Source organism: Aspergillus pseudotamarii (assembly GCF_009193445.1).
Source record: "Aspergillus pseudotamarii strain CBS 117625 unplaced genomic scaffold BDV38scaffold_13, whole genome shotgun sequence".
NCBI lineage: Eukaryota > Fungi > Ascomycota > Eurotiomycetes > Eurotiales > Aspergillaceae > Aspergillus > Aspergillus pseudotamarii.
Genome location: NW_022475027.1, coordinates 210,287 through 221,442, shown reverse-complemented (window position 1 = coordinate 221,442; position 11,156 = coordinate 210,287). Strand labels below are relative to the sequence as shown.

The window sequence follows — 11,156 nt, the reverse complement described above, 5'->3', positions numbered from 1 at the left end:
TATTTGTGAAGAGGAAAACCAAAACCAAAACCACATGACATCTACTTCCCAACCCGACAAAGCCCCCATTCATCCCACTCCTCACTCCCAACACCTCTCCTCACAACAAACAGACTTTCAGGATCCCATTTCTTCTTGATCTTCAACAGACGTTGATAATTTTCTCCCCAGAACGAACTCTGAAACTCCGACTCATAAGCATTCGCCTCATTCAAATAAGCGCCCATCTTATCGGCCCCCTCGACAGATCTCAGGATTGGTACCTCCACATCAGTAAGGTTCTTTTTCACGGCCTCCTGCTCAGCCAAAGTGGCATTCGGCTCCCAGCCACTGGGGATAACGATATGAGTGATCGCTTTCCTCCATGCAGGGTTGAGCGCACTGTCTACCTTTCCTGCATTATTTGCTACAGCGCCACCAGCTACGAGGTGGCCGATGATGGCTGAGCCGGGGCCGACGCGGATGGAGCGCAGCGCGGAGGTTAACTTTCTGGAGCCATTGTTGGATGATAAGAGGTCTCTAGAGAAGAGCCTTGAGCCTAATAAGCTCACGCCACCTAATTGGTCGGAGTTGCCGGTGAGGACGATGTTGGAAAAGAAGAAGCCGACGTTCGGGATTGGGTAGGAAGCGTACTGCGTATGTACACCCGTGGTACTGTTCAGTTTCGACATAAGCGGGGCATACAGATGATCAATCTGCGCCGTGTCTGTCCGATTGGGGAAGATGAAAACCTGGGTTAATGTCGAGACGCTGGTATTCTCTGTTAATTTGGTATCTGGAGCAATCCAGTAATATCCGGCACCTTTGGCGTCGTTTATATTTGGAAGAGATGCGTGAAACGCCGTCACGGCATCCCAGTATTGAGGATTCCCCGCTGAAGTTGTGATGTTGAGGTTGGCTAGGATGAGGGGAGCGTCGTCGAATGTGCGGACTGTGACGCTCACGACGACCCCAAAGGTACCTCCGCCTCCGCCTCGGAGAGCCCAGAATAGGTCTTCGTTCTGGTGTTCATTTGCTATGACTAGTTCTCCCTGCAGTGGTATGATCAGTATGGACCATCTTGAGCAAGGATGTGTTGTCACTTACATTAGCCGTCACGATGGTAAACTCAAGGGCATTATCCGAAGCCATCCCCTTCCATGGTCCCAGGGCAGAATGTCCACCACCTTGAATATAACCCCCTGCAGCACCAACTGTGTGAGAAGACCCAGCAACAACTGTTCTATTCTTCGCGGTGACAGCAGTGTACAACTCCTGCAGACTAACACCGGCGGCTATCGTAACTGCTGGACCTTCGCCTTTACCCTGCGGGGCACCTGCAGGAGTAAACTTATCCACAATCTTGATATCTTTCATCCCGTTGGTAAGGATCTGCAGTGACTCTGGAGCCGAAGCACGACCCAGGAAATCATGCCCTGAGTTCTTGACCACGAGACGAAGGTTGTGTTGCTTTGCGAACTTCACCGTCTCCTGGATATCAAACGCTGATTTGGCAAGTGTCGAGTAGAGGGAGATCTGGCCCTGCCCACATGGTGTGCTTCGTGGACTTTCGATATAGCATGTCTGATTATGCTCCGGCCAGGACTCCCAGTTCTCCCACTGTACGGCACCCGGCCGAGCCGCTCGCCAGGTCGAGTTTGTCCAGGACGCGGTGACTTCTTTACAGGCTGAACTATTCCAGTCACCTTCATGACAGACGGCTGCGATAGGTCGTACGGCCACCAGGTTTCCATTGACGGAACTGTTGAGCGAGTTCCATTCTTGTTCAGAGGGCCAGCAGCTCTGGTGCGGTTGGCAGCGACATGACGAGGAATTGCCATTAGCATACGCCAGCGGAATAAAGGGCAGTGCCCAAATATATGATTTCATGATGCAGATTTAATCTGGTAATTTGCTGGGTAAAGAGAAAGGAGATCTGAATTGTTCTAGGAAAGTCCACTCCCATGAAGGCAACGCAGATGCCATATTTATAACTTCAATCAACATCCAAAATAAAACATAAAGCATCTTGCCTTTGCCCCAACACGGCACCCTACGTTGCCAGACACATGGCTATGCCAGTCGTATTCGCTTGCTTAACTTTATGTTCGGGACAGCACACCAGACCCAAGGCAGTGTTTTCCTAATCAGGGCAGGTCGCTGGACCAGTCAGATCCCGAACCATTGGACCGGGCCTTGATTTGCAGCTGTCCATGGTTCGTTGAACTTTTTCGTGTATGCAAAGGAAATATGCATTGGCAAATTTGACGTCACGGGAAGCTCGTTGGGAAAGCTCGTATTCGGCAAACCTCAATTTGAACCCGTGGAGATATCACTAAGGTGGCTGTGGATGCTGAGCCTCTGGCACTAATACGACGGCCAGATGTAGTCATAGTTTCAGGTATTCAATAGGTTCAAAGGGATATGCCGTTGACCGTATAGGGAGGATTAACGTTTAAACGAATATACCTTTTTCGTGATAGTTTTGCCAACGCTAATCTCAGATCCAACTTTCTTGTAAACTTTTGTCCGACATTTAATCTCAAAATCACTTCTTCCAATAAGATATAATACTATGTCGTGAAGGTTGGTTTTGAGGTAGTATATCTCCCTTCTATATGTATATATATATATATAACATAGATAACATCCTAGTTTACAACTCAATTGACCACTAATTTTAACTGAGGGACGAGTCTCCTGCAAGGCAGAGGCAGCTAGTTAGCATGTAAACAAAAGCGCCTATAACAGTATCGAAGTTATACTCAATTAATATACACGAATGAGGCGTGAATATATTCTACAGGATGAACTGTCAGACCACTTGATCGTATCCAAAGGTGGTTTAGAGGTCCTTGCAGTTTATGGATGCATATACCTGTATTTGATATATGCAATGGGCTCTACTATAACCCTGGTACTGATGATCTAATTTTCAGAACAGGTATGCAAAAGTGTCTGAGCATCGAGTGTTTGACAAATTATTGCTAGTTGCTGAGGCAAGCTGGAGGAAGAAAAGCGAGCCAATATTCATTGACCAATCATCTGGGCCTGTAAGGTCATAGTTTCAAATCAACGTGACAGGTTCTTCGGTCCTCCTTTATTTCTTGGGGCTATATTCGTGATATATCTAGGATCGCATATCTACATGCAATACCTTGAAGAAGCATCAACACTCCCTCACTCACTTACTCACTGCCAATTCTGCGGAAGAATCTCAATAATATACCCATCCTGAACACACAATCAGCCCATTATCCTCAAAAACCCAACCATCCCCAAGATCCCACACCAAGAAGGGAAAACAAGAAGATGACGAAGAAGGAGAAGGAGAAGGAGAAAATAAAAAACTCACCGGATCAGCAACATAAGCAATCTGATCAAAAAACACCTTATAATTGGGATGAATCTCGCCAACCCCCACACCCCTCTTTTCCTCCCAGTCACTCAAGGGAATACTCTCCCTAGTCGTAACTCCCAACTCCTTAACAACCTTGACGCCCTGGGCCCTCAACCTCTCGATAGTAGCCTTCACATCGGGAACTGTGAATCCCAGATGCCCGAACCCCAGATTGGGCGGCGCGTTCCCGTTCGTCATCTCCACACCGCCCTCCTCCACGGGCTTCTCCGTCCCATGGATATGGAACAGCTCCAGTAACCCCAGCGTCTGAGTGAGGTTGGCCGGGTCGGAAACCTTCGCCGCCCACGCGGACAGGTCGGCGCGGTCTTCGGCGCTGGACGGGAAGCCGAGGTAGTACATTGTGAAGGGGCCGGTGTTCATGGTAAAGACGGTGCGCATGCCCATGAGGGTGATGTAGAAGTGGAGAGAGCGTTGCGGGTCTCGGATGCGGAGCATCGAGTGGTTTAGTTTTGTCCCAATTGTTGGGTCATTTGGTGGGAGAGGAGGGTCGGTGTTGTGGCCGCCTGCCAGGAAGGCGCCTTCTTCAAAGGGGGTGGGCTGGGGGCTCATGGTTTTGGATTTTTTGGATTTCTTGGGTGTTTGTTTTAGGGGGGGGGGGGGGGGGGATGTGGTCGGGTTTGGGTTTGTGTAGATCCAATATAAATATACAAGTCTAGTGAATAGTTACCGAGGGCGGACTAAGAAAGGCTCACTCCACCTCAGGTGATTAAGGATAATGTGGACTGAACATCCCACGTTCACTCTTCAGATAGACACAAACTGTATAGGAAACACAAGGGTCTTGATTTTATTCAAGAACCCGAAGACATAGGCTTTTTTTGTTCTTTACCATGTAGGGCACTGAGTCATCGTTATATCCATCTAAGCATACAGGGAAAGAAAGTGTCATGTCTACTGTACCCCCCAGCTATCGTCATCCTCTGCCACGTCGTAGTCAACTTCGTGATTTCCGTCTCTCCGCCCGGCCGATGGATCAGGTGGGAGGGGTGTGCCTGAGGTCTCCATCACAGTATCCTCATCGGATCCGGTTTTGGTATCCATTCCAGAGCCTGGTGTCGCAGGCGCCAAACTGATTGGAGGGTTGGGAACCCAAGTGAGCTGCACTTCGCCGACAGACGGTATCTGCCATGGTCCAAACATGAATTTCTCTGCAATGTACCGCTCTTTGAACGCGACTATCACAGAGTCCGATTGCTCCGGATTAGGTTGAATAGACTCATATTCGCCAACGCCCTAGGGTTCAATGACATTAGCCATAGCTCGATATAGATGAGCAAAGATAAGAAAAGGAAATTACTCACGATGAGGAACTGCCTCAATGCTTCGTCCTTCTCAGAGTTTAACTCAACGCCCGAAACGGCAACTCTCCTGGGTCGATTGTCCAGACGAAGCACACCTCCCCGGCCACGGGCCATTCCTCCACGACCGCGATATCCTCCACGATAATTAGGATCGTATCCACGGCCTCGGGGCGCATAACCGCCTCGTCCCAGGGATCCACGGCCCCGACCGCGATACGAGGGCGCACCAGAATCAGCACCATTGGGATCGATTCCAAGGGTCTTGGCTTCGGCTTCAAGAGCTGCCAATTGTGCGCGCAGCTGCTTCGTTTGATCGCTGACATTCTCCTGGGGTGAGGGACCGCTCTCTCCATCTGAGGGTGTAGCACCGTTGCTGACATCGTTCCCGCCAAGCTTTTGCATCAGTCTTTCCTTCTCTTCCTGCTGTTTCTTCAAGAGTTCCTCGCGCTGCTTCTCCAGTGCCTGTTTGGCTTCCTCTGTCTCCTTGCGCTTCTGCATCTTCTCTTCGTAGGCTTTCTGCGCTGCCTCTTGCTGCCTCTCAAACTCCTCCTGGTTGAACGGCTCGACCTCACTGGCCCCTTGCCGATGATCACCATTCTTATCTGCCTTCGCCTTATGCCAGTAAACTTTGACGAACCGGTTATCGAAAATCACCTTGGGGCTAGACCATGCGCGCTTGGCGGATGCGTGGCTATCATATGTGATCAATGCAAGCTTCTTGTGAGGCTGTAGAGAGAGCTCGACGATGTCGCCATACTGGGAGAAGAACTCCCTCACCGATGCTTCATTAAGTTTGTCATCCGGGATTTGCTCAACAACAATGGTGGTGATAGAAGTATCCTCGTTAGGACCCGCCGCAGAGTACTCGGATCGACGCCCTCGTCCTCCAAATCCGCCCCTATCCCCACCACGACCACGGCCGCGGCCTCTGTCGCTGCCACGATGTGGAGTGTCAGTGTTACGTCTCTGGAAGTCCGTCACGATATTAGATGATTTCGGGTCATATTCTGCAATGCATCGTTAGCAACACCAACGGCAAGTCAGTAAGGGTGTTTGTCCTACCATCCTCCTTCGGAAGACCGGGTGTGTCATGCTGATACGGACAGGCAGCGCCCAGATAGCATATGCCCTGTGTATCCCAGAAGGGACACCGTTCTGAGCTCTTTGGCGCCATTGGATCCTGTGGCTGACCAGCGCCGCCACCAGGAGCTGGCATGGGCATAGGAGGCATGCCGGGCATCTGTGGAAACCCCATACTCTGGAGGGCCATCATGGCCGCCATTGGGTCATTCTGATCAAATGAAGGGAAGGTTGGAGGCATCACAGGAAATCCACCCGCGGGAGGGGCGGCGTATTGGCCGTGAGCTGCACGGCTGTCGCGCCCCATCCAATCGCCTCTTCCGCCACCCCGGCCGCGTCGCGGGGCCTTGAAGTTCCTATTATGCGGAGCCTCTTCACGCTCTTGATCTGCCTGGAACCCTTCATGGTAGCTACGCTTGCGTCCATAGCTCGACGAGTCCGTCTGTGACTGAGGCGTGTTGCCCATAGGAGGCCCGTAAGGACCCCTCAAAGGACCGGATGGGGGGTTAAAGGGGGCTTGTTGCTGAGAGCCTGATCCCGGCGCATTGATGTCATTGGAAATCTGCGGCTGGCTCAGCGGATGCGAGCTTGCGGGAGGAGCGGTTTGTTTCGGCGCAAAGGTAGCGAAAAGCTCATCGACAAATGGGACCGTATCTATATTTCAGCGACTCAGTTAGAAAACTATCCAAACAAAGTTGATCGCATTTTCACGAACGCTCTCTTAGGAAATCTTCCAATCCCTCCACAGACGCTTTCCGGATTTCTTCATCTGGGGCGTCCGCTCTGATAAGCGCGAGCACATAGTCTGCAAGTACATCGGCATCGGCATCGGATCTACCATAGTCACCAACATTCGTGTATGTTAGTTTCATGAAGCATTAAAGAAGGGCACCGAGAAGGAACAACGGTGGATTGAGCTTCGCACGATGATAAAAGAATCTTACATGTCTTCCAGTTTCCGCACCACCCAAGTCTTCACCTCCGCGGCTTCGCTTTCTGAGAACTTCATGCTGCCGCACAGCTTATTAACCCCACAATCTATCCTGACTGTCGTCGCCTTTTGCAGTCCTGCGTAGTAGCTAAGGATAATTGAAGGCCCGAGCGAGTTCGACTGAAGCTGAGTTACGACGCCCGGTAATGATAACAATTCAAATGGGACAAGTGAAGAACAGCGAGCTATGGCGTTTTATAAATCAAACAGACCAAGGATTCTCAGGCCATGATGTAGAGGTCAGAGTGAGGGGACATAGTAAGAGGTTTGCGGACAGAAGAAGCCGGGGAAACGCGAGGCGACGCGGATGATGGAAAGATCACGTGATATATACTGACATTTCTGCATGACACCATGATGCAGAAGAGGTGTGCCTTTTGCTACTACTGGTAGTAGTGGATATTGGTTTTGCTACATGTAGGGACGGCTAGCCACAGGACGCTACAATGATCCTACAAGGGCTGTGGTGGAGAGATTTGGATTTTGGAACTACAATTGAAATTTTAGAAGTCCAACCAGTGAAATCTGAAGTGAACTATGTAAAAACCCTCGCATTCGTTAACATAACAATAGATAATGAAAAGCCATAGCAGATGCACTCCTGGATTCTACTTCTAGTGGTCGAAAATCCACATACGACATTCAGCTGTGGCGCTTTATTTTAAATTTTTGGATGTGGGCCCTAGCATAGACATTGTATTGTGTTCGTCGAACTCATAAACATAGGATTGCAATCAACGGGTTTACAGCTTGTCGTAGTACTGTGCAGAAATGTTAGCATCCTGGCTTCGAAATGTGGGTAGAATGAAGGACTTACGTTCTCGTATCCAGGAACCTGCTCCTTGAGACCCTTGCGCTTACGCATCTCATTAACAATCTGACCAGGCTTAGTGGTGGTGTCAAGAGGAGAACCACCAGGAAGAACCTCCCAGTGGTCGAAGACGGACTGAGGGAAGGCCTGACCACCGGTGGCCGCACGGAGATCGGTGGGGAAACCGAAGGACTCATTGACGGGAAGGTAGGCTTTGACGGTGAACAGAGGGGTACCGGGTCTCTGCTCCTCGGAGTAAATGACACCACGACGACGGGTAAGGACACCGTAGATACTACCCATAGCCTGCTCGGGAACCTGGATTTCAACGTTGAAGATGGGCTCCATAATGCTGGGGTCCGCAAGCAACTGAGCGGCGTAGAGGACACGACGAGCAGTGGGGATGATCTGACCACCACCACGGTGGATAGCATCAGCGTGAAGGGTAACATCGAGGATGTTGAAGCGGATAGCGCGCATGGGCTCTTCAGCAATAGGACCCTCACGAGTAGCCCACTGGAAACCGGAGACGAAGGAATCCTTGATTTCGTTAAGGTACTGGACAGCCTTGGTCTGGTCAACCAGCAAGTTGGCACCGGTGGTGTCGGGACCGAAGGTCCAGATCTTACGGGCATCGGTGACATCCCAGCCATATTCATCAGCCATGAGACGGGCACGAGTCTTGAAATCATCACGGGGGTTGATCTTGCCGGCCTCAATGGCAAGAGCACAGTCTTCCTCAATTGGCTCGGCATTGATATAGAGACGGTTGTGCTTGTTGGGAGACTTGGAGAGAGCAGTCATGCTGGACTTGCCCGCGACGGACTCACGGTAAGAGACGACAGGGTCGGAAATCTTGAGGGGAACACCGGCGTGATCATTCTGGAGATCGTTCAAGCAAATCTCAAGATGCAATTCACCAGCACCAGCAACGACGTGCTCTCCAGACTCGTTAATCATAGTCAGGACACAAGGATCGGACTTGGACAGACGCTTGAGACCCTCGACAAGCTTAGGAAGATCAGCGGCGTTCTTGACCTCAACGGAACGCTGCACGACGGGAGAGATGGAGAACTTCATGACCTTGAGGTTGTGAGCGGTCTCGGAGGTCGTGAGGGTACCAGACTTTAGCAAGAACTGGTCAACACCAACCAGGCCAACGATGTTACCGCAGGGAACGTCGTCAATAGCTTCAGTCTTACCACCCATCATCAGAACAGTACGCTGGATCTTCTTGATGAACAGGTCCTCCTTCTTGCCAGGGGTGTAGTTAGGACCCTGGATACGGACCTGGAGACCAGACCTGACGATACCCGAGTAGACACGGCCGAAAGCATAGAAACGACCCTTATCGGAAGTGGGCACCATCTTCGAGACGTAGAGCATCAGAGGAGCGGGGTCCTCCTTGGTACCAGCCTTGCACTCCTTGATGGCGTTGAAGCACTCGTCATCATGAGGACCCTCGTACAGAGTCTCAGCACGGTACTTCTGGGCAGTAACGGGAGAAGGCAGGTGGATACAGATCATTTCCAACATAGCATCGGCGGCAGGCAAAAACTTGCGCATGATAGTTCTGAGGAGCTGCTTGCCCTCAAGCTCCTTCTCATCGCTAGTAAGCTTGACCTCAAGCTTCTCGACGAGAGTAGTGATCTGATCTCTCTTGTTGTTGTTGACCGCGTCGAAGATCTTGTAGATGGGGTCCAAGCAGAATTGGACGAAAGCACGATCCAGAGGTTTGCCATCGGCATCAGTGCTCTTATTAGTCCACTTCTTGGTCTTGGGGTTGAAGTAGTTGTCACCCCACAGACGCTCAAGCATCTTCTTACGGTCAACACCAAACTTCTTAGCGTACCTCACGGCGAACTGGCGGACAGTGAAACCCCAGCCCTGGAGACCGGATCCGAAAGCAACGGTACCCTTCTGGGCGTGAACCATGACATCACCAAGAACCTTGTCTTCGTAGGTAGCGATGGTGACGTTGACGGACTCAATGATACGGCAGAAGTTCTGGTACAGATCCTCCTTGCTGACCTGCAGCTCAAGTATAGAACGGTCAACCTTGTTGATGATCAGAACGGGCTTGATACGCTCAGCAATGGCCTGGCGAAGGACAGTCTCGGTCTGGACACAGGAACCGTCGATAGAGTCGACGACGACCAGGGCACCGTCGGTGACACGGAGAGCGGCAGTAACCTCAGCGGAGAAGTCAACGTGACCGGGAGAGTCGATCAAGTTGATCAAGAACTCGTTGCCATCGTGACCTTGGCTGATCTCCTTGAGATCCTCAGGGTCATCAAACTTGGAGTAAAGGGTGATAGCAGTGGACTTGATAGTGATACCACGCTCCTGCTCATCGGCACGGGTATCCATGAAACGGGCCTCACCAGCCTTGGCAGCGGCGATAACACCAGCACGCTGAACCAGGGAGTCAGACAGAGTGGACTTTCCGTGATCGACTACATGCCAAAGAGGTTACACATTAGTACAGACCCGTTGCGCAGATGTATATCAAATATGGACCTACCGTGAGCAATGACGGACATGTTACGAATGTTCTTCGGTTTGTCCATCAGGGACCGAATCTATGCATTGTTAGCTTTGCTATTCTTCTCCCTCGACCTCTTGGATCCAAGGCGACTCGATATCGCTTTGTGGGGGCAGCAAAACCAACCTCTTCGATTGTGAAGCTATTGACCTCATAGTTAGCAAGTCATTCAAATCATTTTAGGCGACATCCGTCATAGGAAAGTGGCTCGTGGAAAGTGAGATACGTACTTAACCATGTTGGCGGTTTTTTATCGTGAAAAGCCTTAAGAGGCGGGGTTGTATAGTAAAGTGCAAAAAAAACCAAAGAAACGACACACAGAGGATCAGGATCGAGGGCTAACTCGACCTGAGTATTATAGGACAGAAGGGCCTATGTGTGTTGCTCCTAAAAAAAAAGGGAGACAGTGGGCTTCACAGAGGAAGGTGAAGAGAGGGAAAGGAAGAGGATGGTGGAAGAGGGGGAAAGAGGGAGAAGAAAGCGAGAGTGGGGACTTTCGCAGTGGGAATTTTTTTTCTCTGCTAAAAAAATCTGGGATGTGCGTTTTTTCTTGGTAATCTTTTCTGCCGTTTAGTGGCTTTTCTGACTTCCACCCCTCATTTCCTTACCAAAATTTACCTCCTCTAACAGCTCGTTACAGTCACTCCCCCGTCATTAAGTGAAAGGTCAAAAGCTACCATGCGATAGTCTCCAGTTAGTTGCTCATGGGTACGATGTATTTCTCAGCAACCATCTAAAAGCTTTACATTCTTGTCCAGAGGGCTTATTTCCGTGCAAATGTTCATCCATGGTTTAAGAACTGAATGGCTCATTCTCTTGAGTCACTACTAAAACTATACTGTCTTTGTCGGCCGTATTCAATGATTATTTTGTTACTTCCCAACTAAGAGAGGTGAATAGGAAGCTCGGACAAAGCTCTGTGGCGTTGAAAGTCAGTCCTGATATCATCGTATTATGATTCATGCCTGTCCTCCAATTACGTATGGCGTACCGAGTCGTGCCCCAGGTAATTACGCGGGACGAAAAAA

The 11,156-nt window shown here is 50.4% G+C and overlaps 4 protein-coding genes across 4 annotated transcripts; all 4 read right to left on the bottom strand.

Moving 5' to 3' along the window:
• Positions 1-41: 41 nt before the first annotated feature.
• Positions 42-2,059, bottom strand: BDV38DRAFT_290762 (FAD-dependent oxidoreductase; the record flags this gene model as incomplete). Its single annotated transcript, XM_032061560.1, has 2 exons — positions 1,087-2,059; positions 42-1,031 (listed from the first exon to the last, which is right to left on the bottom strand). The coding sequence occupies exons 1-2, from the start codon at positions 1,867-1,869 to the stop codon at positions 42-44; spliced, it is 1,773 nt and encodes a 590-aa protein (XP_031916056.1). The 5' UTR covers positions 1,870-2,059.
• A 1,112-nt stretch (positions 2,060-3,171) lies between these two features.
• On the bottom strand, positions 3,172-3,949 carry BDV38DRAFT_280459 (putative lactoylglutathione lyase (Glo1); the record flags this gene model as incomplete). Its single annotated transcript, XM_032059314.1, has 2 exons — positions 3,172-3,213; positions 3,335-3,949. 2 exons carry the CDS (start codon positions 3,947-3,949, stop codon positions 3,172-3,174), a joined length of 657 nt encoding a protein of 218 aa, XP_031916055.1.
• Positions 3,950-4,099: 150 nt separating this feature from the next.
• Positions 4,100-7,128, bottom strand: BDV38DRAFT_240784 (CCCH zinc finger and RRM domain protein). The gene is made up of 5 exons (XM_032053931.1): positions 6,726-7,128; positions 6,497-6,615; positions 5,764-6,435; positions 4,702-5,708; positions 4,100-4,633 (listed from the first exon to the last, which is right to left on the bottom strand). The coding sequence occupies exons 1-5, from the start codon at positions 6,788-6,790 to the stop codon at positions 4,292-4,294; spliced, it is 2,205 nt and encodes a 734-aa protein (XP_031916054.1). The 5' UTR covers positions 6,791-7,128; the 3' UTR covers positions 4,100-4,291.
• A 122-nt stretch (positions 7,129-7,250) lies between these two features.
• On the bottom strand, positions 7,251-10,911 carry BDV38DRAFT_240777 (elongation factor 2). Its single transcript, XM_032053930.1, has 5 exons — positions 10,359-10,911; positions 10,255-10,270; positions 10,108-10,165; positions 7,590-10,039; positions 7,251-7,533 (listed from the first exon to the last, which is right to left on the bottom strand). The coding sequence occupies exons 1-5, from the start codon at positions 10,364-10,366 to the stop codon at positions 7,516-7,518; spliced, it is 2,550 nt and encodes an 849-aa protein (XP_031916053.1). The 5' UTR covers positions 10,367-10,911; the 3' UTR covers positions 7,251-7,515.
• Positions 10,912-11,156: the final 245 nt, after the last annotated feature.